At 39.1% G+C, this 26,874-nt stretch overlaps 1 protein-coding gene across 4 annotated transcripts in view; it reads left to right on the forward strand.

Moving 5' to 3' along the window:
• Window positions 1–26,874, forward strand: part of RIMS1 (regulating synaptic membrane exocytosis 1) — a 329,877-nt gene that overhangs the window by 127,321 nt on the left and 175,682 nt on the right. For 2 of the 4 annotated variants that reach the window (XM_075046444.1, XM_075046446.1), the window contains exons 4-6: window positions 16,590–16,643; window positions 20,072–20,415; window positions 22,730–23,601. In XM_075046444.1, the coding sequence (XP_074902545.1) occupies window positions 16,590–16,643; window positions 20,072–20,415; window positions 22,730–23,601 (1,270 nt within the window). The remainder of the gene's footprint in view (window positions 1–16,589; window positions 16,644–20,071; window positions 20,416–22,729; window positions 23,602–26,874) is intronic. The other 2 variants (XM_075046445.1, XM_075046447.1) reach the window with 1 other exon arrangement.

Here is a 26,874-nt window from a genome sequence, read left to right on the forward strand (position 1 = left end):
TGATGGGGTTTTTAATGTGATATGTGGGGTTTTGGACTAAATATGACTTCTAATATTAATTTAAAATAATTTCCATAGTTATGTACACTGAGGCACAATTCCTTGTTTTTAGTAGTTACAACATAATGTGGAGATGCTAAATAGAACTGAATTCTGGGGCTGTTTTGTCACCCCAGAACCAGAGAGATTTTAGCTAAAAACATATCTTGTTGCAAAGAAGATTTGATAAGATTTATGACCTATTAAGCGTTATGAGAAACGGACAAGTAGCAGAAAAAATTTCCGGAGAACAAAGTAATTATGAGGACTAGATGTAATCTCTGCTCTTTCTCGCTCTCTATTTCTCTTTTTATTATAAATAACCTTAATCCTCATCCAGGATTAAAATTCAGTGTATTTTTAGCAATGCAATGTCCTAGATAAAAGATACTTCCATCTATGTTTTTATATCTTTTTATATCTTTTGCATTCTGGAGCATTTTGTGATTTTACTTAACAGATGGATACTTCCATCTATATATCTCCAGTGCTGCAATTAGTGAGGTTTTAGGATAGTTTGCCATAGATATACCTGAGTTACATGATTTTATGTGAATTTGGGGATAGAACAGTGTATGTCAATCAAGCAAATCTATAGACAAAGCTTCTGTAATATTTTGTGGGGTTTTTTTTGGATTCTATTAGTATAGAGACCCATTTGCAACTCAGCCTTCCTATTGAGATAAATTAAACCCCTCCCCAAAACTGTGATTATAAAATGGTATAAAATATCTGTTACTGGTTGCTTAATGACTGGTAAGAGATTAAGTGAAAATCTACGTAAAATGTAATCTGTATTTCCTTGAGGAGCAGATAAAACCTAATAATTTTTTAAATCCAGATTGAGCTTTCCAAAGAGCTGCGAATTATTTAGGCTGAAGTTTAATCACATACTGTGCAATTTCAGTATTCCATCTAAAACACCCATCAACTAACTTACATGCAACAGGTTTACAGAAAATTTGGAATTAAATGTTCTTTTTTCAATGATCTATTAGATTTGTGATTTACTTGCCCGTAAAAAAGCAGACTCCTGTAGCAAAACCTTTGTATTGGTGAGTTTTGTGAAAATGATTGGGGATATTACATTGTAAAAAGTTGAGTATTACTGAGAAATACAGATTAATCATAGAGATGAGCAGATGTTGCTGGGACTCTATAAATAGATGAGCATGCACATGATGGTTGTGTTGTCATGACTGGAGGAAATTTTTGTATGTTGCTGGGATGTTATTAATGATGGTGCAATTTGCATCTCTGCAATGTGCGGTAAGTGATCAAAACTCATGTATTCTATTACTACCTATGCATGCATCGTGAAAGTTAGTTTTTCTCTAACTTTTTTTCTCTGGCCAAATAGCTTCTACAAGTGGAGAGAGGGCAGTTGAAAGTCCATCCAGCAAACTGCTCTCAAGACTTTTGTCAGCCAGACAGCTTTACCCTTTAGGATTATTGGGATCAGTCCTTTTAGCTGTAGAGAAACCTGCTTTCCTAGCCTATTTCAGGGACTGATCTGACTGTCTTTGTGGTGGGTTAAAGTGACCACGGCGACAACTTCTTGCCCATGTAACTGCAGTGCAGCAGGAAAAGCAACAAGGTGAAGTTGGGAATTAAATGCAGGAAGGTTTCATCCACTTGCTTTTCCTATATTATTCTGTTTTTTACCGCTATGCTTTCAGCATAGATATAACCTTACTCTTGCATTTCTATGAATATCTTATGTTGCAGGTTTTACCCCTTTGCTCTATACACCTAAGTATATGTTTTTCTGATCAACCAGCAAGTGAGCGTTTAGTAGAGCCGATTGTTCACATTAGAGGAGCTGCCCTCTTGGTCACTTCTATAAACTATTAAAGAGGAGGCTGGTGAGGTGTCCAAGGGAGATGAAGTCAATACATTTACCTGTCAGACTGAGTGGGAATCAGTTCCAGATGAGAGCCCCTACATTAGATGTGAGCTGTGTTTCATTGTACTTACTGGAGGGGATCAGTGTGGCTCAGAGTGATTCAGCTTGCTCTGAACTAAACTAAATCTGCTCTGAATCTTTCTCAGCTGTAGTGCCTGTTTAGGGAAGTAGAGCCCTGTGTCATCTAGTGTCGTATCAGGTACTGCAGAGTTTTACCGTAGCTTCCAGCAGCTACCCCAGGTGAGGGTGGCTCTCAGGTAATTCCCATGTCATACCTAACAGCTCCACACTTGTATTTTGGAAGTGTTAGGGCATTGCAGGTAGAACTGAATGCCAGTGTTGAGGCAGTTGGATCCTGCTATAGATTTTCATTAGTTACAGTAGGAAATCAGACAGCAGTGATGGCCTGTAGACACATTTAGATACCTATATTTAGTCTTATCTCAAATGAAACCCTACACGCTTGGTCTGAATCTTCTGTACAAACCTACGCCTTCTCTCCCCTACAGGCAACCTGACAATTCATACAGCAGCAGATATTTTTTTTTTTTAGCCTTTCATCTCCTACATAAAGTGACCCTCTTCAAAGAGGATATCTATGGTCTCATGCAGTCTGTGATGTGTGGAAAGCTGTGAATATATTCTGCTATAGAGAGTTCAGTTTGGTTTTTCTCCCACGTTAAAGACAATCACTGACAAGAAAACGTTATATGTTATTGAAAATTGTACTAACCCACAGTTCAATTTTCAATATTTTATTTAGTATATAAATTATTAGTGTTATAAAATTCTTTTTCCATTTCTTGAGTATAATTCATAGACCTGTGAAGACCAAAATCTTTTTTTTTAACTGTAAGGCCATGCAATTAGATACTTAAAACCTCTTGTTGAAAATTTGTTACGCACAATCTTCAAGTAATGAGAATGGCATAGTTCAACTGACTGTGAGTATTCAGCTTCATAAAGATCAGTAGTCAGCTAAGGGAAGAGTTTACTTAACTAGCTTAATCTAGACTAGACTGTTTTAGCCTTCTTGAGGCTAAGATGTGACTGGAGAAAACCCAGGGTGGTCTGATTGATTTAGGACAAACTGCTTGTTTTTGTAAAAAGAAGCCGACTGACAGATTTGGGATATAAAAGAGAGGTGCTGTAAGCCATGCAGGCTGTTTCCTCCCTAGTCAAAACTAAGGAGCAAGCCCAATGCTTCAAGCTACAGAAGATTCAGGCAGTCTTGGCTAATATATTATGTGTTTCTCAGAAACTGTGCTCTTTCTGTAATGCCAGAGATATACACTATCAAAAGTTACTGTAGGAAGAGCTTTGTGGAGTCTCAACATCTGTTGCAAACTGTTAGGTACAGTTCTCTCCAGACTCCCTGCCTAAATTCCCAGGTTATCCATTGGGAGGAGAGCCGAAAGCTTGACAGATCTGGGGCTCTGTTAGCGAGACCCAGTGATAAATAGAAATAAATACTTCAGAGACAGTAATTACATGAAAAGTAACTTGTTTCATAAGTCCCTTGATATGGAAGTTCATGACTGAGTTAAGTTTGATTAAGGAGGCTGTTAAATCCATCCAAGCTGCATCTGAAATGCATCCAGATAATTTTTTTTTCCTCCCATTGAAGACTATGGGGAGACACTGTTAAAACTCCAAAGACCGTAGATGGGCTTCGAGTCATTTGTAAAACTGTTATGCAGTTTGTTTCACAAAGACAAGGTTTATGCCAGTCAGCTGCATTTCTTCATTTTGAAGGTCTTGTTAGAGAAGCTTCTGTGGTGGGTTGACCTTGGCTGGCTGCTAGATTCCTCAATAGGGCAGGGGGAGAAAATAAGGTGGAAAAGCTCATGGGTCGACATAAAAACAGGGAGTTGGTCACCAGTTACCATCACAGGCAAAACAGACTCAACTTGGGGAGGATTAATTTATTGCCAACTGAAATAGAGTTGGATGGTGAGAAACAAAGACAAAACCTAAACCACCTCCCCCTTCTTCCCAGTCTCAACTTCGCTCCTCCATTCCCAACTCCTCCGCCTTGTCCCGCTGAGCGGCGCAGGGGGACGGGGAATGGCGGTTGAGGTCAGTCCATAACAGCTCCTCTCTGCCGATCCTTCCTCCTCACGCTGTTCCCCTGCTCCAGCATGGGGTCCTCCGTGGGCTGCCGTCCTTCAGGAAAAAAAGCCCTGCTGCCATGTGGGTTCTCCAGGGGCCACAGTTCCTGTCAGGAAAACCGGCTCCAGCCCAGTCTTCTCCACCGGCTGCCGGGGAACCTCTGCTGAGGTGCCTGGAGCCCCTCCTTCCCTCCTCCTCCTCCTCCTCTCGCCCAGGTGCTGGCAGGGCCGTTTCTCACACTTTTTACCTCACTCCTGACCGCCCGTGTCACGTTTCTGCCCTCTCCCACCCAGGTTTCCCCCCCCCCCCGTTGGCTGCGGGGCTGAGCCGGGCCCGGCGGTGGGCGGGTTGGAACCGGCTGGAACCGGCTGGAACCGGCTGTGTCCGGCACCGACCCTCCTCACAGAGGCCGTCTCTGCAGCCCCTCACCGCCAGCCCCGGGGCACCCGCACCCCGTACAGCTTCAGCCATCTCCCTGGCAGTGCTGCTGGGGCCGAGGGATGCTGGCCTGTACGCTCTGTCCTTTTCAGCCCTCGTACTATTTTCTCTTTCTTTCTTAGCCACTTCTTGTTGGTGCTCCAACTGCCGTGGGATCAGCTCACCATGCTCTGCTTAATTACTTTCTTTTCTTTGAGCATAAATATCTGTAGTTACTGCTTTCTTCAGTGAACTGACTGAATTCAATCCTTTGATTTGGTGCATGAAACAATAGCTTGTTTTCAGTGTAAAGTATGCAGATTTTTGAAACTTTACTTTGGAAGGTTTTCCTTTTTTTATTTTCCCTCCCTTTTTAAAGGTAGAAGATCCTTTATACAGTCAGTGGCACGCAGGTTGTCAACATCCTTACTAGGTTGCTTTCATTTTTCATTTTGTTCTCAACTTTTGATTATTCTTCTGTTTACCTGCAAATTTTGAAACTATATCATGGCGAGTTTTGGGGCAGTGTTGCTTACAGGCTTTATTTGCATTATAAGCTAATTTATAATTAAATAATAATTTAATAGATAATAATTCTGCACTTAGCATACCACTGTTACATTATACCTTGTGCAATAAATGAGAGTGATACAAAAGCAACTTTGCATACACCAAGTGGATGAAAATGAGTTTAATGATGATCACAGAGCTAATTCTAAACTACCACCAACATAAAGTGACTGTCTTTCTATTTTAGCCCCAGAAGGATCAGATTTGGGGTTTAACTGCTTTAACATTTGCTTTTAAAAGCCACTCTTTTGGAAGTGCCTAATTATGGCAAGAAGAGCTTCCTGATGTACAACACCTTATACTGCTTGTAAGTTGGCTGTTTTCTCAAAACTTGTCTCATGTACTGTGCTGTCTACCATTTCACTTGGTTAAGACCTTCAATTTGTTTGATAGCAATCTGCATTTTAGTGTTTTATTTTAGAGCTGTTCATAGGCAACTAAGAACTCTAATTTTTGGCCATATCTATGTTATAAATGTAGCTACTACAGTGTTTATGGGCTGAGAAATCACCTTTTCCTCCTTGCTTCTTTTCTTGGTTTTATTTTTCTGTCAAGTATATAAACTGCCCAGCATATATTTTATCCGTAATTACTATTTCTTAGCAGTTTATCTTACTGAATAGCTGAAAGGTATGTACTCTCTTAATCTTTTTTCCTTCATGTCCGATAGAATCATAGAATTGTGTAGGTTGGAAAAGACCTTTAAGATCATCGAGTCCAACCATCAACCATGCCCACTAAACCATGTCGTGAAGTGCCTTGTCTATGTGCTTTTTGAATACCTCCAGGGATGGTGACTCAACCACTTCCCTGGGCAGCCTATTCCAATGCCTGACAACCCTTTCGGTGAAGAAATTTTTCCTAGTATCCAGTCTAAACCTCCCCTGGTGCAACTTGAGGCCATTTGCTCTTGTCCTATCTCCACCCACCTGACAGAAGAGACCAGCACCCACCTCACTACTATAGACAGCTTTCTGGATGGCTACCTTTAGCTCCCCAGTACTTTATTTTTCCAATTTAAGTGTCACACAGTATTGTATTAAACAAGTGCAAAGAAATCAGGATTCCTGTGCTTCAAACAGCAAGGAAGGGAGCAGTGTTCGGGATCAATGTAGTATACAGCAACATTTAGGCTTCTGTCTTGTAAACTCTTTGGGCTGACTAAGTATAGCAAATACTGTAAATGTTTCAAAAAGAAAGTTCCTTGTGCTTGCACACCAAGTGACATGGCATAGTCTCAGCAACTCTTTGAAACAAAATGCTTAAATCTATATAGTAATATTTCTTATGGAGGTTAAGTAAACATGTAGATTTAGAAACTGAAGAGTCACTTCTGCTTTGGTTTAATTTAAAGGACAGCCATCAGAATCATACAAAAAACTTGGTACTGTAGTCTGACTTACGCAGAGTGTAACAGTGCGGATCTTAAACCTTTCAGTTCTGTCATATTCTGCAAGCAGCAAATGCTTATAAGACTAACAGTACTCTTACCACCAGCGCTCAGGGGAAAAATAAAAGTTTCTTCTAGTGGTTGAACAATAAACTTTAGAATAGTTCTTGTTTCCTTAAAATAGGCAGGACAGAAAAAAAAAGTGAAGGATTTGCAAATAAAAGATTGCAATGCCACATGATTATTGCAAAAGCTGCTGGATGTGCTTTGTTTCCATTTAGAGCTTTAGTGTCTCACATTCAATCTGCTGCTGTTTTCTGCTGTATGCTAAGAGACCTAGTAAGCTCATTTGTTAGGTGGTTTGTCGTAGTGCGTGTGTGTGTGTGTGTGTATGTAGGCTTGTTAATGTCTTATGCTGATTTTGTCTGAAGAGACGTAAAGCTTGCCAAAAAGCATTTTTCTTAAAAGAGAAAGATAACCCTGAATCCCCAAATGCCTTCTTTCTTTTCTGAAGAAAAAATCCCAAACCCAAAGGTAAAAAAAAAAAGACTGGGGCTGAGGAAAGGACGTAGAGTTTCCTCTGAAGTAAGTTTTATTTGTCCATGCATCATCTCTGCTCCAAATGCAATAACCTTTGATATATGACAAGACAACCCAATTTTGTTGCTTTTCCAGCACGATTGTTTCCTCTTAATTCCTGATATTTGTCCTACTTTCTGCCTATTGCCTCTCTCTGAAATTTTCTCCTCCACTTGTTATTCCCTCTTTAACTTTTTTCTTTACCCTACTTTGAACCTTTCTACCTGTTTGTCCGTGTCCTCTTGGACATTTTTTCTTCTTGGCCACCTCATCCCACAAGTCTTCCTTCTTACCCTGTATTCTTTTGTCTAGAGATAATAAAGAGCTGAAGTGGTTAAGAGAAAGTTATTAAAGACAACAGGGCCAGAAGAGTCTGACCTCCAGTAAACCAGTCGTATTTAAGCTGGGATAAACTGCTGGTTTTAGTATAATCATCTGAAACTTAGAGACAACCAGAGTAAAACAGTGCTAACTGTATTAATATGTCGTCTACTGACCCGATTTCAGTATAGAGTTAAAATTAATTATAAACTAGAGAGAAATACAAATGAATGATTAAACTCACATTCTAGCAACAACAGATATTACTGAAATGAAATCTTTTAAAAAAACTTTCCGTGGCTATGGGTGAGGCTGGAATTGTCTGATTTGTCTATTATGTGTGGTTTGGATTTAAATAACCAAAGTTGATTTGTTTGGCTGGGCTGATTCTCGTGGCTATATTATGTAATCTGAATTAAAAAAAAAAAAAAAAAGTTCAGCGATGGATTCATGAGAACACACAGGGATCAAATGAAAACTGAGAGGGATGGTACCGTGCACAGAAAGATTATCAGATGGGGTGGTCAAAATGATCTTTTCAGTTCAAAGGATAGGCTTTTTGGACCCAGCAAAAGGCTGATGTATCTGAAAGTTATTTTTTTCCAGATGTACCACGTGATCAGAAATATGCCTGCTTCCTGCAAACCCTGGGGTTGTGTTTAGTGTTCAGCTACTTCAAATGTGGCTGAATACTGAAGATTAAATGCAAGTAACATCTGTGAGCAGGAAAGGTGACCCAAGTTTAGGCAACAGTAGATGGACCCCACCAGCTCTGGAAGCTGTTGCTATGGGAAGGCTACCTTCTACTAAGCAGGGAGTAAGGAAGCTCTCTTAGTTGCTGACATGGTTCTCTTTCCTCTACATAAGTGCAGGTGCCCAGGGAGCTAGCATTTAAGAGGGATCTAGCTGGCCATTAAATCTCTTCCAGCTCCTGATACACACAGAAACCTGTGACATAAAAATCAGTTACCTGGCTAAAAAGATTGCTTTTTTCGTTGAACAGACGGTACATGTGAGCACAAAAAGTCTTCACCAATGTATAACTGTGGACTGAGGCCTCGTGGTCTTTATATCTGTACCGCCATGGAGTACGCATCCCTCTATTTCTGATAATAAAGAGGCAGGATATCCTTAACTGTTGCCTCTTCCCCCCGTAACCCTTAAGTCATCACTGCGCTCTATGCCTTTTATTTGTTTAGGAAATACAAAGCCTCATTAGATATCTGTGAATATACAGGTAAGTGCAGGAGATCAGAATGATTGTCTCATCATCTAGCAAAGTTCTGATCTCAATTTTTCAACCTGTTTTTGTAACAGTAGCTTCATCAGATAATAAACTATCATTACTGTTTGAATTTCCCAACTTTAATGTTCTGCACTGCTTTACATCATCTTACCTTATTGAAACTCTCCTCTTTCCCTGTGTGGTCTGCCAGTAGTATTGTAAATTCAGGACAGTAAACTTCTGAAATTGATACCGGGGGTGGTCTGTGAATTGGCTGTCAACAGTGCGCTGTTTAGATCAGTTAAAAAAATTATAATATTCTTACGCTGGTGCGAAACTCCTACTGCGTTTTCCTGCCCCGTTTTCCTTTTCCTTATCTTTTAAGTCTTCCATATTCAAACTCACAGTTGTTTATCCCTTTCTCAGTCACCCTGTAGTCTCTACTCTCCTAAAAATCTACACTTTTCCTTACCAAAAATACATTGTTTTCCCCAGTTTTGGTTTGTTTTTGTTTTTCTTTTTAAAATCTTAGATATCCACTCAAATTTGCTGTAGAACACTGATATTCTCTCTTCCCCTTCCTCAAATCTTCCATCCCAGATTTACTGAGATTCCTTTGTGCTCGAGCTTGATAGCACAGATAGCACAGACTTAACCAACTTAGCCTCAGACTCTGCACCTGGAGCGAGAGGTGGGAGAATTAAGAGAAAGGACCATGGACATCTCAGAAGGTAGGATCAACAAAGATGAAATGTAAAAGAACCAAAAAGCCAAAAAACTTTGTCATCCTTTTGGTAAGGAAGTAACTGCAAATAAGATGTTGAGCCAACTTGTATGGTATGTTGTGGTTTCTCAGGATAGTCTGGTAGCTTTTTCAGAAGAGGTCATCAGGTTGCTGATCTGTGTAAGGCAGAATGTTGTACAAAGAAAGTGTATGTTTGTTTTAAAAATAGCTGTTATAAACATTTAAGAAGTTGCAGTGATGATATCAAAGTGGGGAGAAGATGCCTTCTGTAATTATAAGTGTTCCATGCATTTATGTGCATAACAAAAAAAACAAAACCAAGCTTAAGTATTTCTAATTGTGTGAAGAAAGCTACAAACCTAAGGGTGAGTCTGGGGTAGATTGTGAATCACGAATGTGTATAACATGTATAGAGCAAAATCCTACTTGGTGCTTTGTCAGAACCCTTACTGGGCAGTACTAATTGTTGCAAAATACTTATAAGTAGGTACCATATGATACTTAACATCCCCTAAGCGTGAAAAGTTTTGTCTAGCTATATTTCCACTATGGTGATTTTTTTTTATTCTGAAAACTAAATATGAAAATAATGTGCAATCATATAATATGAATTTTACTCTTTCACTGAGAATGTTTGCTCTTGAGTCCTTAAGAAAATTTAAAACATGAAGGACCAAACCGTTAGAAGTTTGTAATGATTTCATTTATTTAAACTTACATTTCCAGGCTTATCCAGATTCTGTTTAGTATTGTATCTGTATGTGACACAAAAAAGTATCTGTAACAGATCAGTTGGAGACCAGTTCACATCTTTGCTCTCAGCCTCAGAAGGGCAGTGGTAAGGGCATTCCTGGCAGTGGTGCTGAGCCCGGGCTGCATGTGGGGCTGCCCAGGTGTGGGAGGAAGCACACCTTTGGTGCCACACTCTCCCTCACTCAGTCACTTTGCAAATTAGTTGCTTCATTCCACAGCCTGGTTGTAAGGCTCTGACTGCATTATTCTAGGCTTTGTGTGGACTTGGGGTTGTGGGAGCTCCAAGCAAAACTCAGCAGCCAGAACCTCCCAGCATAGGATTTGGTGGGGAACAGAGGGGAATTCTGGGTAAGCAGAGCTGATAGTCATCTAGCGTGATTCCTTGTGGGTGGAAAGCTAATCAGAGTGGTCAGAGGAGGCCTCTGTCAAGCTGCACAGCAGAGATCACTGCGATGAGATTATCCTGCAATATGTCAAAAATACGCTTTCTGTCCTCTCAGCTAGAGTGTTTTTTGGGCATTTGTTTGAACTGACAGATCCAAACATGCTGCACACACTCCCTTACGTTCCCTGGGCAGGTAGTTATGTCATCCATAAAAATCTTTGTCCTAACATGATTGTCACTACTGTATATTCAGCTCGTTCCCAGTGGGAACACTCCTGAACTGCCAGCTGTCCTCTGTTGCCTTCTATCCCTATTTACACAGCCAGTAATGATCCTCTTCTTCCTCACAGCCCCTGGATTTCTGCATCGTGTCTGCATAGCGCTCTGTTAGTCTCAGCTCCACTGTCTTCCTATGGATCCAAGCAGTCTCTGTAAGCTTTGCTCATCTCCTGTGTCTGTTGTTCTTGCCCCTGAATTGTCCCTGGCAGACAGAGGGGCCCAGAACAGATCTCCTGGTAACCCCATGCTCCTAGCCGCTGTCAAGGCCAGTATGTTTCTCTGAGTAACACAACAGTGACATGCATTTCACAGGTTGGGAACACCAAATACAGGTTTTAGGCAGACAGTCTCTTTCAAACCTAGAGGGAACACCATCAGCTGTTAACACCTTACTACAACACAGGATAGAGAGACTTAATCTCTGAAATCTCTGGAGATGGAGATACATAGATATATAGATATATATCTGATAAATATAAGACTTGGTTGTCAGTAACTCATATTGGAAGCTTTCAAACACACAGTCGCTCCACCAGCATTTGGTGGAGGTAATCTTAAGCTCTCAGATAGCTGAGGGAAATGTCTATGCTTATAGACTGTTGCGTGCTCCTGGAAGAAAATAGGTCAATATGCTGTGGGCTTTCCATAGTCCCTTGTGTGAGTAAAGTGCCTCTCCAACTCAGAACTTCTCAGATTTTATGTACTGTTTCCTTTAGGGCACAAACTGATGTGGATAGTGAGACAAAAAAAAAAGGCAGACCTAGCAGTAAAGTATTACAAGCATAGTAATACCTAACGTAGTTGAAGAACCATCGGGCCAAGATATTTAAATTTCTCAGTGCTTTATTCCATACAAAATCACAGAGTGGCTGAGGTTTGAAGGGGCCTCTAGAGATCCTCTAGTCCAAATCCCTGCTCAGAGCAGGCCCAAGTAGATAAGTTTGCCAGGGCCGTGTCCTGTTGGGTTTTGAATGCCTCCGAGGATGGACAGTCTGTAACACTATTTTTGAGGTTTGTTTTTTTGTGTGTGTGTGTTTGAGAATACAAAATTGGAATTCAGTTCATGCCCATCAAGTCCCTTATGACCTCCATCAGTTGACCCACTCGCATTTCCTTCCTTGAGCTTTTTTTTTACTTCAGGAATTTGATTCTGCAGTTTAACTATGTTTCTGTTTTGACTAACCTTCTTTACAACTTCTCTACAGCTACACGTTTCCAATTTCTTTTGTCATCAATTATTTTCCATTGTATACCAAACAAAAAAATCTCTCTTGCCTTTCTACTACATTTGTTTTGACACAGCTTGTATAAAAGAATATTTATATAAAAGAATAGTATAGAAACATAAGTAATGGTGTAGTGCAAGCTCCTGCAGAGATTATGTACACACTCGTGCACTGCATTTGTATATTTTTACTAGGGATTGTAAATATATTAGTGGATAAATGGAGTGGAAAGCGTCTGGTGAGTTCTCTCTGTTTTTTGAAGGACAACTAAAATTTTATCAGTCCTGACTGTAAGCTGTTTCATGCCATTTACCTTATTTTGTGAGACTTCTGTCATTTAAAAAAAACTATTTCTATGTTCCATGTATATCTGTAACTATGGAAACCATGAAGTGATTAAGAGGAGTACAGTTGATGCTTCTGTGGCTTATCAAGACAGCCAAATGTTCAAATAGTTAGACAAAACTGTTGTTTTTAAGAAGGTTAGAAGACTATACAAAAGTTATCTATGAGAGAATGATTTCTAGTGTAGCTCAATGGTCTATGAAAAATGGAGATCGATGTTACAGCAGATGTGACTGGCAATTCACAACTCCTACATTATCAGAAGTAAATTAAGAAAGTGAAGGAAATTCAGGCAAGAGAAATGAATTTGAAAAAGAAACTCATCTATGAGGAAAGAGTGAGACCAAAGCAGAGCTTTCTGAAGCTGTGATTGTTGCTGGGGCTTAGAATTCTTCCACTGCTGAGGAAATAAAAACACTGAGGGTGAAACTGGGTAGTGTGGACAAGATGAGTGAGGAATGAGTGAGTGAAACAATATGGAAAATGGATTTTAAATAGGGTAGGCTTAAATACAGGGCCATTGGGATATTTGGTATTGCTGAGTTTCAAAAACAAGTGGTCTAAGGTTCATCATGATGACCTGGGGATAAATAAAGCCTCTACTGTCTGATGCTCTGTAAACTTTTCTTGAGGGTTTGCTTTCTTTCCAAAAAAGAAATTCTCAAGCCTGGGCAAATCAGCCCAAACAATTAGTACTTCCTGAGTCTCTTTTGATTTTTTTTAACCAACCAGGATAAATTCTCATTGATTTTTAACCTCTCCTTTCTCCCTCCAAAGTCTAAGTTTGTAAATTTTGATCACTTTAATTAGAAGTAGACCTAAAACTAGAGCTGCAAGGAAGTTCAGGTGCGAGGTTTCATAGTTTGTCCAAGCTATAGTCCTGCTTTAGAAGGTCACAACTGTAACTGTGACAATACAATTTTTGTAGTGTGTTTTTAGTGGTGTGTATTAATCAATTGATTTGTGTAGTAGATTTAGAAAAAAACAAACTTGCAGAGGGAGAATATTTCAAATTAAAGTATGTAAATTTGCTGGTGTGAATTTTTAAACAAAAACTGACTTCTCCACTAGCAATTTTGGTTTCTTCCTTGAAGTCCGAAGGCTTTCTCAGAGAAGTACATTGCAATAGTGACTGAAACCTGGCTGTGTGCTGTTTTAGAGATATTATTTCATATGGTAACTTTATAGTTGCCTGAATATACCACTTCCAACACTCAGTTTGCTGCAGGATTGTTCTAGAGAATGTTTAATTTTTGTGGAAGTTGTCGGGAGCTTTCTGAAAGATTGGCAGCTGTAGCTGAGAGATTTCGGCAGCAGGGCGTGTGAAGAAAGTCGGTTGTTTTTTACTTTTTTCTTAAAATAACTAGTAATGCTGTTGCTAGCGGCAGTGTCAACAAAACTGGCATAAAATACCCTTTTGATGTTAACTCCTTGAATAATGCACGTTTTCTGCACCCTTCTATTGGCAGTTTGTAATTGTGGGTTTAGAAACTTAGGCCAGGAATAAGATTAGGATCAATGTGTAAACTGTGTGTTCAGTTGCCTAAAAGCAGGCATCTGATGCCTTTTTTGATGCCCTGCAGTACATAAGACATGTACATACGGCTGGCAGTTGTGATGTAGCTCCTGTGGCAGGCTTGTGCCCTCTTAAGTGCCACGTGGCAGCCAGGTGGGATACGCTGACTTATCTCTAATGGCACTAGCCTTTCACTAGGCAGAGGATTTCATTTTATTTCTTGTGTCTACTTGAAAGTGAGTGGATTCTCTTTGGATGCAAACTTAAATACCTGCCATGCGTATAGTCTATAGTGTAGACGGAAAAAATTTAAGCGTCTTTCATCCTTATTCGTACACATAGGATCTGATTTGGAAAGCTAACATCTCAGTTAACTATAAAAGGCAAGCCGGAAAAGAGTATGAAGTGAGCTTTCTAGTGCAAGTGGAAAATTCTGATAAGGCGGGCTTTTAAACATCCCTCCTGGATGCTCTCAGTCAAACATGTAAATGGCACCGCAGACTTGAAGGTGACATGCAGTTCTGTGAGCAGTGGGGCCTCGTTCCCTATGAGCATGTCTTGCGGTTGAACTGCTATGTAGATTCTGTGATGCCAATAAAAGATTGCACTGATGAGATATTTATAGGGCTTTTATGGAACTGCCTATTTTATGAAACTTTTAAGGATATAATCCCTTGAAAACTTCCATGCCTGTGCAAAATTTTACTGCATTTGTCCAGTGGGTTAAAACATTTATTGGAGGGTGTGGGGAGAAAGGGGGATAAGAAACCAATCAGCTGTCAGCATAAACCTCATTTTCTTGCCAAACTGGGATAAAAATATCAAGCTGACAACCTAAGTTATGAAGAAAATCTGCTCTGCACAGGAATGGAAGAACGGAGAGTGCTAAAATGGCTGAGCCTTGTATGTCTGATGAGCATCAGCGTGGGCAAAGTGGTCCTCTCCCTGCTTGGAGGAGAGAACGGTAGAGAACTGTACTGTCCCTTTGAACCCTCAAGCTAGAGGAGAGGCTTCAGAAAAAGCAGAACCTAGAATTCTAGGCTACTTCTTTACTAACAAATTAAACCCAGTCTGGGACTATTGCTAGATGGTAAAGTACCTGTGCTAGTAAACTGACAGAAGGCTGCTTGGCACGCTCTTGGTCTTCTGCCCACTAGCACCTTCTCATCAATTCTTCCTGGTGGTTTGGGAGTTGGGGTGCTCTGAGGCTCGCCTCCAGGAGGCAATTTGTATGCAGCCACCTTGCTTTGAAGTAGAACAGAGATCTTAGCATAGATACAGGTTGTTTCATGTCATTGGGCTTCATTGCTCAGAAACATTCCTGTGTGAGTTTAATGTACTACTGTTGGTGTCATTTCAAGATGTAGTTTAACAGGAGATGGTGAGCCACTGCCATAGAGAAAACATCCTCTTCCCCCCATTTGCCTGTGTTCCTGGCCACATGATTTCACTACTCATCATACCCCTCCGTGAGAAAAATAGATATGACAAAAAAATGAAACCAATTAAAAAATACAGATAAATTTCTACTATGTTTTTAAATGTGAGTGGCTCCTGGGAGGACCTGACAGTCACAGAAGAAGATATGAGGGAGTACGTAGTATGGGGAAGGTGGGAGCAAGGAAGGGAGAGGACAAACCCTGACAGGGAGAAAGAAGAGCAAGAGAGAAGGGAGGCGGGGAGAAGACCTTCCCTTTTGGTGACTGGGAGCCATTGGATGAACTCAGCTGTCTGTACAATTTTGAAACATATATTTAATGAAAGCTTGGATTCACAAGCACATTTTCATTAGAAAGGTAGAGCTGTTTACTTATTTAGATTTTGGGCTAATGTGAGGGTTCAAGTAGATTTTTACCTTCATTTATTTATATTTTAATGGAGTGAAGCCACCATGACACTTTAGCTAGGGTTTTATTACAGAATTCATTTTGATATACCAAAAGAGATAAATGCAATGCTGTATGCTAATTTCATGGTTTGCTGCATGTTTTTATGTTTTCCCAGAAACATTAAGTGATACACAGTCTAACAATTCTGTGAATGAATAGTTTTGTAAGAGCAAATTGATAACATTTCTTCCCTCTGACTTGCAAGAGATGACTTGTAGGATGGTGGCAGAGCTCTGCTGAAGTTAATGGTGCCTGAGGCAGAGAAGATGGTCTTAATGAGATCTCTCTGAAGTAATTAGTGTCCTCTAGAAGTGTGTAGAAGGTGGAGGCTAAAGGAATGTTAACAAAAGCAATAAACTGGAAAGATGTTGTGTATACACCCTTCAGAAGGGAAATAATTGACATAGCGTGAAGGTTTAGTAAGGAATAGCTTGTGGCCTGCTGTATTAGCACACTCGTTACCTAATTTGCTGTACAGAGATGAAGCAGGATGCATGGGGGTCAGCGTAACTGTGGGTTTGCAATTTCTGAACTCATGAAGCATGGAGTGTGCTCCTTGTGGAGCCTCGTCAGAATCCGGGCTTGGGTGAAGGATTTGGGGAACTTGCTCTGACCTCAGTCTGAGTTTTGCCTGGCATGTGTCACACAAATTTGGTATAAAGTTTGAGTCCCCCCTAATGTGACTTCAGCTTCCCAGTGCATGTTTGGAAGTCTCCAGGTTTGAATTGGGAAAAAAGCCTTTTTTCTGCATTCTAAAATGCAGTTTTGAAATATGTAGTTATGAAGATGTGTTCTTATTTTTGTAACTGAAAATGCTTTTTTTCTCTGTGTGTATAGTTGTATATATTATTTACTATGGGCTCTTTCAAGTTGGAATTTCATGTTGTGTTAGTACAGGAATACTGTTCCTACTCATTGTGGATCACATTCAACAGTACCTGTAAGAGTAAGTTTGAGGAATATTTTTTCTGTGAATGAAATACCCTGTATTCCACGTGAAGGCAAGCATGGGATCCTTCTAGCATGTTTACACGCAACCTGTCAAGTTTCCACGTGAATCTGTGTGGGAGCTGTTGACCCACCTCTGCCAAGTCCTGTATGTGCCACTTTGTTTTTGTTATGTAGCAGTAAAGCCCAGAACCCTTTGCTATGCTGTGAAAATGCACATTTTTCCAGAGCCACGCATATGAACCCTTTGAATGAGGAGCACCTCTTTACTGGTTCTCTTTAATAGCTTCATGTGCAGATATGCATTGACCTGTGCAAGGATGCAATAAACCAGAAACAAACCCAACAACAAACACCAGACTCTGGATGTCTTGAATGACTTACTGTAGCACTGCATCAGAGCTCACCATCCAGAAAAGCGTAAACAGAAACTATTTTTGAAGTGACAGGCCATAGTAAAATTGTCTAACACTTCATTTTACTGCTGCATCATGTGGAGGTCCAGAAGCCACATTAGAGAACTGTAATCCTTCATCAGAGCATTTGTTTGGTTGCCTAACATCTGTGGATTGTTAAGATAAGTTATTACACAGACCTGCTTTACTTTAGATTAGTTTGGAACACATCCCAGTATATTCAATCAGGATATAATTCCTGCATGCTGCTAAATTGCTTGCTCCACATACTTCTCTAAAAATGTTTTTCAATATACAGTTTTGTCACTGAAACTCTTCTGTCACCTCGAGTTTTGTTTGTTTTGTTGTTTTGGTTTTTTTCCTCTTAAAGAAAAGCTTTTATTATTTTTCCTTTTTGGACTGAATATATCTCAAGGCAAATGTAGCATTTATTAAGTCCTGAAGAGATTCCTAAACAGGGATGATAGTGTAGCTTGTATGTGAGTATAATGCAGATTTCCTGCATGTGTAATCTTTGGTGATTGGTATGTATTGTGTCCAAACTGCCGTGTTTAAAGACAGCTGTAAGAAAATGATTTTGAATTTACACGTCTAGTATTTCTTCTTCCTGTATTCTGTATTTTTCTGTGTCTATTTGTGCATTAGCTATTCCTGTTTGTTTGGATTTTGTAATACTTCGCATAAAATTAATTACAATATCAAAGATGATTATGTAAGTTAATGGTAATTTCTTGAAATTTATTACATATTTGACCATTTAAAATATGTATAAAGTATATTAAATTGTAAATGAAGTGTGTAAAGATGGTAACAGATTTAAATGGGCTTGTATACATATACATATATGTAATTTAATTAGAATATTTAAATTTTACTTTAGTATTCCTTTTCCTTCCTTTAAACAAACTCTAGTTGATTTATTTCTTTATTAACCCTTTTTTCAACTTTCCCTGTAACCTGATAAAATACAGGCAATGACATATTTTTCATTAATGATTGGTTTATAGCATTGACATAGATTTTTATACACAGACACATGTGCATGCACATACTTGCTGTCTAATGAGCTAACAATTGTGTCAGAGTCTATAAAGACATTTAAAAATGTGGTGTTTTTTCCTTTTAGTCTTACTGTTTTTTTAAATACTTGTAATAATACCAGATAGACTAAAACTCTATCCTGTTAGAACAGATAGTCTGATAAACTGAATCTCTGTTTTCTGAGGTATACTAGATGAAAGAAATAAGACATTTTGGAATCAAAGGATTTTTTTGTTGAAGGACTAGCATTTATTTTGTCGAAGTTGCTGTTCCTTTTATCCTACTGAGGGTTATCTGTTTTTATCATAATACATGTTTGTGCCACTGTTGGAATAAGTGTAGGTTTTGATTCTTTTTTTTTAATTAAAAAACATTTAATAGGCATTATCTTTCTTAAATGGAAGAAATATAACAGTCATCTTTTGATAAAGGCACAATCCAGATACAGGGAAAAGTTGGATGTCTTCTCAGTGTAGTTTGGTCAAACAGTGCAGAAATGGTATTGGAAGTTTTGATGTAGTCTTCAGACCTAAGCAGATAGTCTATTCTAGGGTGTTTTAAATAAATCTTAATTATGTTAAATATGTAAAATGCCCAAAATTTTCATCATGCCATGTAAGCCATGCACTTCCTCCCCAGGCTAGAGAATAAGAGAGCTTGGTATCAGAGCTTTGTCCTGTTGCAATTTCTGCCCTGAAGTGATTGTTTTTTCTGTTCCTTCTAATTTTAAGTATTGTATAATTTTGCAACTGTTGCATCATTCCTGTGTTTGCACAAAATAATTTAAGCATATTTTTCATTCCAATTTTTGTCATCCTTCTTACCCTCTTTACAATTTTATCTGTTCTTTTACTTCTTTCCACATTAAACTGCAAGATTTTCCTTACCATTTTCCTTATTAGCTATCAGCTTTGTTTCCTCTCATCTCTATTTTTATTTCTGACAAAATTCCTACCTCTTGTATATCCTTCATGCATTTTTGCCTTTTTTGTTCTTCTGCCCCAAACCTCCTTTTGTCTTTGTCTCAATCTTTTCTTAAATGTTCACACACTTTAGAGTCCTGATTAACCTTTTATTTTTCTCTGGTGATTTACTCCTGGACATAAGACTGTCTTGTACTGTATATAGACTTGAAACATGGAGTCTCGCTTTACTGTGTTTACTCCTGTTTATCTGTGTATCTGGAATTAAAAAAAAAAACCACAAAAAAACCTAAGAAGCACCGTTTATGTACACAGCTTAATTGTGATTGCAAGGGACACTTTTTTATTTATTATTTACAGCTATAACTCAAAGAGATGGTAAATGATCATTTTCAAGTAGTACAAAATATGGTTCTTTTGCATTCTTTTCATTGGTGCATTTAGTTCTCTATTAGTAGGTTTCTTTAGGTCTTACCTTGCATCTCTGGTAAGTAGCTGTTGTGGATATAGCTAAAACCATGCACAGTAAATGCTGAATTTATTTGCAGGGTAATGTTGAGTTATGTTACGTGAGGAAAAATTAATTAAAGGGAAATACCCTGTCAGTTTTTTGTGGTGGCAGAGGTTGGGAGTTAGCTGGGCAGGACTCTGCCACCCAAGGTACAAGTCCAATTTACAGTCCGGTAGGCTTGTCCTGACAGCGATCCACACCAAGGAGAACAGCCCAACCCACCCCCCAGCTGCATCAACACCGTCGGTGTTAATTCAGAAGCGAGCTAGGGCTGGGCTGGGGGGGCATTGCTACAGGTAGGACTGACGTGTATCGGCAGCACGTTTTGGAGAAGCTCACATAGCATGTGCCTGTAGGATGCTTGGCTCTAGCCAGTGCAGTCAGTGCTTGGAGAAGCATGTTCTGGGTTGTGTCATGAGCACCAAGCTCGCCAGTTTAGAGGAGAGCGAGAGATTGTACCTGCTCTGTGGTAGTGAGCATGCATTTCAGGGTCTGAAGGGTAGCTGCACTGACACTTCTTGTTGTCTTCAACTAGGTTATGTGGGTATGCAATTTGTGTCGAAAGCAACAAGAAATCCTAACGAAATCTGGAGCGTGGTTTTTTGGAAGTGGACCGCAGCCCTCGCCCAGCCAGGACGGAGCACTGAGTGATACGGCCACTGGTGGAAGCTCGGATGCACTGAGAGAAAAGAAAGCAAGACTTCAAGAGCGATCGAGATCACAGACTCCCTTAAGTACAGCAACTGCCTCATCACAGGAAATCTCTTCTTCCAGTGTCCAGCCCGACCGTAGGAAAGGAGCAGAAGTATCACAGCCAGCTATGGGCCTGGACCAAAAGCAAGTTTCATCAAGGTCTAGAAGTGAACCTCCAAGAGAGAGGTAATGCTTTCTCTCTTGTTAGAGCCTCACAATTATAAGTGCTAGTTCAGTAATATTACACAAGGCTGTCAGCTGGGCCCTGTGTGTGTCTAGAACTGTATAAAAACAAAGAGTTGATTTACTGACCAGGGAAGCATAAATGTTCATTAGAAAATACGTTGGCTGATTTGGTCTTTGCAACAGAAATGAGGAAGAAAAATAATAATTGTATTTTAGGGGTATTTGCATGTACTTCAATGCATTTTGGTGTACGCTTTTAATATAGAATTGTAGGTAACTTTTAAAATTGGCAGGTATTTTAAAGTTATTAAACAAAAAGCAAGCCTTTAACTTGATGAAATAATGTACTAGAATTGAACCCCCTCCCCCCCCAAAAAACCCCAAAACCCAAACAAACAAAAAACCCACCCTGTGGAGTTCTGTCAGATATCCTTATGTGTTATCTTTTTATCAATGATTGTATTATTTTTAATAATAAAACAGGAACTATTAAAAACTCATTTACACCTGCAAAGTAAACATTCATGAAGAACAGCAATAGTACCATCTTGAATTCAGAGCAAGCTGTATGCAAGAATAAAGCCAACCAGAAGGACACTATTATATTTTAAGTGAGGAAATGAGTAAATTTCTGAGCTGTAGTCATTGTAATGAACAGGTTGAGGAGCAGCAGATCAAGAGAGGCTAATGTGATGAAGCGGTTGCTGTTCTTTTGGCTGCTGCCTGGCAGATGGCAGAGCACTTGAGGAGGGAGCCTGTGGCAACAAAACGAGAGTCTGCCATAGAACATTTTCCCTTGGCCAGAACAGTTGATGAGGTTTTTTTTCATAGCTATTGAAGTTGAAAATGGATAATGAACAGTGGCTAGTAACTTACTGTGTGGGTGAGGTCTGTCTGGGTTTAACTGTACCAAAACTCAGGTTAGTGTTATGTATATGTATGATGTAAATGAACACATGGTGCCCTCCCCTAATTCTGTTGACATTTTTCCCCCAACACTGGGAAGGCCCCCAGAGCAGTCATCAGTCAGCTGAAGGACACTTTTAGAGCAGCAAAATGCTTTCTATTTCTGCTTTGCTGTCCAAAAGTGAGATGGTTGTATTAATTCTACAATAGTAACATTCTCTACTTGTCACTGAGACTTTCAAATGAAGTCCAAGGGTTCTAAATGGAGAGCATCTATGGTAAACTCAGGTCTCATTTATTGCCAAGAACTCAGGAGGAACAAGAGATGGAGAAAAAGGAGACAGGAGCTTAACTTGGATCATATCCAACTTTGCCTGTCCTGCTGGATGCATCTGTGAAAATCTGTGATGTGTAATCTGAAGACTTATCAGTTCTGGAAGGGAAGATTCAGTGCCACAAAACAAAGTCCTAGTGACTTTGTCCTGGTGCAGGTTCATCTCAAATACAGTGTATAGCTGTGTTCAACCTTTTTCAAAATTGATGGGTTCATATGTGAACTGGTAAACAAAAGGGCAGTTGGAATGATGAGAGAAATAAAACTATCTGGTATAAGGGGATTTTATGATTCTTTGGCTTGCTTGTTCTCCCAAAGCAGAAGATGAAAGAGGAGAGAGCATGATTTTCATGCAGCTTCATTATTCATTGTTTTGTACTTCAGCTGTATAGAGAAATTTCATTTTTCATCCCCTTTTATTACCAGAGAAAGGAATGCCATTAAATTATCTCAAGGAGTTTATTTTCTTTTCTTTATGTGCTTATGAAATGGGCACTTCTTTTTAGAGTTTTAATAAGATAAAGCAAACTACATCAAATATTATTGTTTCTGGATATATTCTCTTTTGCATTTTTTATATCCATATTCCTTCTTTCTGTAATGTTATTGTGGGAGATACGCCATTTGGTAGTGTTTATATCTGTACTGTCAGGGTGCTTGAAGTGAATTGTGTGGTTAGTCTGTAACCCTTCTAACGGCTGCCAGAAAAATGGAGAACATACTCCGATACTCTGTCATAGTGCTGCAGTTACTACAAAGATGGCTTTGAGTCTTCCTACTTACGTGGGTAAATTCTTTTTATCTGCATTTATCCATGTTAATATTCTTGTGATTTTACTCAATTGGACCATCTGTAATTCGTGTTTTTGTGGACTCAGGAAGCTGTTTGCTGTTGGAAAATAAAAGTACTGCTGAAAGGATTAATAGACTTAATTCATGTTAATGGATCCAGTACCTTTCTATATGTTTCGCCATAGCTTATCCTGGTTTATAATCCATTTACCATAACAGTGTACACAAGTATTTTTATTTTGCATTTAATTCTTCAAGTTATTGTACTCCTTTTTATTGTAGGAAGAAGGCAATGTTGGTTTCAGACCAGAATGGCAAAGGTTTAAAGAGTGAGCGTAAGCGTGTGCCAAAAACCTCACTTCAAAAGGAAGGACCGGCAGATGACAGGGAGCGTAAGGAACGGCACGAAGGTAGAAGGCTGGAGAAAGGCAAGTCACAGGACTACCCAGACTTGCCAGAGAAACTTGAGGAGGGCAAAGTGCCTGATGATGAAAAACAAAGGAAGGAAGATGAATATCATACCCGTTACAGGAGTGACCCCAATCTGGCAAGATACCCTGTAAAACCGCATCCTGAGGAACAGCAGATGCGCATGCATGCCAAAGTTTCTAAAGCACGGCATGAGAGAAGGCACAGTGATGTAGCTTTGCCACATACAGAGATGGAGGAAGCGGAGGTACCTGAGAATAAATTAGGAAAACGCTCACAATTACAGGGAACTCAGGACAGAAAATCTCTTGTGGAAACTCAGAGGTCGTACTCTATAGACAGAACAGGTGATGTAAGAATTTCTGTTTCTAAACAATTAACTAATCATAGCCCACCAACTCCCAGGCATAGTCCAGTTCCTATAGAACACGTAGAGTACAAGAACCACAATTCCTTTAAAAAACAGAGCCGCCTTGATCCTAGCTCTGCTATTCTCATGCGAAAAGCAAAGCGGGAGAAAATGGAGACCATGCTAAGGAATGATTCCCTTAGCTCTGACCAGTCGGAATCAGTGCGGCCGTCCCCTCCAAAGCCTCATAGAGCAAAAAGAGGCGGAAAGAAAAGGCAGATGTCAGTTAGTAGCTCAGAGGAAGAAGGGGCATCAACACCAGAATATACTAGCTGTGAAGATGTGGAGATAGAAAGTGAAAGTGTCAGTGAAAAAGGTAAGGACCTTTATGTATACTATGCACATGGCCATGGTTTGGGGAAAAAAAAAAATCATCTGTATTTTTCTCTTTTGCTTTTTTTTTAAACGTACACCTTTTGTTTTTCCCCTTACCTTTCTTTTTTTTTCTTTTTTTTGTTTTCCAACGAGAAGTGTCTTATACCTGTTTACACTTGGTTTGCAATGTTTCCTTTTGAATTCTAGATGAGCTGGTTACAGGTAGCATCAGCTCATGAGTTTCTTTCTCATTCTCTTCCCTCTTTCATCTAGAAATGACAGAACTGTCAGAATTTAAGAGTTCTAGATTATTCTCTTGATATCTGTACTCCTTTGGTCATTGCTTCATCCTTTTGTCTGTATGCAGAATAATTTTCTGTGAATGAATTGAAATGGAAAGTGAGTTCTGTAACAATCTGAGAAAACCATTATAAAGCATCATAATCTTACTGACACCTCAGTCTTAAGATATGCAAAATTTTTACCTCATTTAATAAAAATGTCAAGGATCTGCCAGAGTTGTCAACAAGGACAGGATATGGGGCGAGGGGAGTGTTATATAGGAAAGAAATGAGAATTGCCTAACTTGTTGTCTAGATGAATTTGCTCCCAAGCTTACAAGAATGTTTAAAGTCTGTTATTTCAGTTTGTCTTCATCTGTTCATGGTAACACTCAACAGTAAGGAATAAGTGTCGTACACTGTGTGCTTTTAAACAAAGCCTTTCTTGTGGCTGAAGAAGTTAATCATATTCATGAATGGTGAACAGATAAAATACACATTGTCAGAAAAGACTAGGGTAGAATGTACCAACTGTCTTAGAACCCTAATTTGTCTTTAAGTGACACTACAGTGTACTGAAGGCTTTTTGTGTCTTTGGAAGTAGCGTTTAGCTCTTTAGTTTAATTATCTGTGTTTGTAACTTGAAAGTTTTCTGCTGGTGTTCATACTCAAAATGCCAACAGCTTGTCTGCATCGTCTTTTAGTTCCTGGCGCTGATTCCTGATGTGTCTGATTCATATATGCTAACCTGTCTATCTGTCTTTATCTGATGTTGTGGTCTCCTGACACCCCCTAAATCTCCAGATATACATATAAGAGGAAACAACATGTCTCTTCTATCCCATCTGAATGGCTACTTGTTTTAGCTTTCTAAGCATGAACTTTTCCATTCAAAATACGGAACCTTGCTTTTCTGCTCATTTTTAAAGAGGCATGATTATCATGCCCCTGAAATCTTAATCCAGATTCCACTTAGACATAAAACCCCTCACTCTTTTGACTGTGGGGCTTGTCAAGCACTGAAACATACTGCACAGAGACATTGTACAGTCTCCATCCTTGGAGGTGCTCAAAACTCAAATGGAGAAGGCCCTGAGCAATCTGCTCTAGCTGACCCTGCTTTTGAGGAAGGGGGTTTGAACTAGACACCTACAGAGGTCCCTTCCAGTCTCAACTAGTCTTTCTAAGAGGACATGTCTCTTTCCCTTATTTTGTGGCAATGTTTTATGCTGACATTTGGGTTTGTGTAATTTTCTCTGACTTCCTCTGTTGGTAATAGCAGTCTCTAATATAGCATTTCCTTTCCATCTTTGTTTTTTGCTTTTATTTATTTACATCAATTTGAAGTTGCTTATGAAGTAGAAAGGACTTCCCCTATTCAGTAAGGGGTATCGTTACAAACTTGAACGTCGTTGATGTGAAAGTCAAGTCCAGGCTGAAAGTCATTGATACTGGTATCAATGTGTTGATATAGTTTGCTCTATAGTGGTCCTTTGTAAGTAAAACCTTTCAATAGTTGCTTTCAGGCTCATGACACTGATCTCAGCTTTTGACCAATTTCCTGTTGTATTGTTAAACCACTAAGGGTTGGACTTTTTTCCTTCAGTGTTATGAATCCCAGAGGATTTCAAATGTTGCTAACTCCTTATGTTCTCGATAACAGAATCAAGTTCTTGGGTACCTCTGAGACAGATGTTTAGACTCACCCTGTAGACAGTGGAGGCCTTGGTCTCTATTATATCAGAGTGCTACCTCACTTTATTTGAATAAAAACTATAAATAGGAGTATGTTAGGGTCCTGTCTGACCACTGCCAACTCCATACTTGTTTAACATTGTTGAGGATTCCTTGAGACCTTATTTCTACTTGTCAGTAAGCTAGCACCGTGTTATTAATCAGAATATATATATGTGTGTATATATATGTGTATGTATGCAAAACATTAATTACAGACATATATTTATTAATTAAATAGCTGTGAGATGTAGCTGTTAATGTTTTGTTTTTGCTTGATCTTGATACGACTTTTGCAATCCTTGTCATGGGAAAAGAATTGCAAAGCCTTTGAAGCTGGGGGTATAGTACAGAAAAAGAGCTAAGAAATGTGAATACAAATGAGAAAGCAGAAACATTTTTGGTAGTAAAGTATCCAATTATTTTTAGAATTAAATTTTCATTAGTACTTGAAAAAATCTGCACTATTTCAAAAGGGTAGATGGAAAGGCAGGCAATTTTATTGCCTAAGAAAATCTTTTAGAAATCCTTCAATATTTTAAAAGAAAAAAAAGCCATAGTAAAAGGGCATAGCGTTTAAACAATTGATACAAATAATTAAAAAATGCCCCTATTGTAACCGAGGTCAGAATCCCATTCATTGCAATGTAGCACCATTGTTACAAACAGAGTTGCACCCACCATTCCTTCAGTGCTTTGCTTGTAATTTGGGAGAGATACTGCACAGGTCCCTAGTTGTAGTGATTCAGTTTATAAGCCCAGGAGGGTCTGGAATCCATCCTCTCTTATCTAAATATCAGCTCAGTCAGAAATCTGGTGCCAAAGTAGAGCTAGGAAGATAGAATTATTGCAAATAAAGTTTTTAACTTTGAACACCGTTACCAAGAAAAACCAAGATTATAAAATTAATGTTCACATTTGGTGAGTGCCAATATAAAGCAATTGGCAACTGGCTAATAAAGATGTACTATTTTCAATTCTATATTGAACAACTAAAATAGAAGTTTTCTGCAGAAAACAGCTTACAGAGATGTTTAAAAGAAAATGGTGTCCCATAGAAACATAAGTTATAGGTAGGGTAGATAAGACTGTATTAAAAATCAATAGCCCAAAATGACATATAAAGTAGATACTGTGCAAAAGTTACTTTTTAACATTTGCATTTCATAGAAATACTGTTTAGGATTGCATTACCCTGTCTTCTGAGCACAAAAAAACTTCTAAAAGTGATATTCATAAATACAAAGCAAGCTAATTTA

The sequence above is a fragment of the Buteo buteo genome, chromosome 15, assembly GCF_964188355.1.
Source record: "Buteo buteo chromosome 15, bButBut1.hap1.1, whole genome shotgun sequence".
Taxonomy (NCBI): Eukaryota; Metazoa; Chordata; class Aves; order Accipitriformes; family Accipitridae; genus Buteo; species Buteo buteo.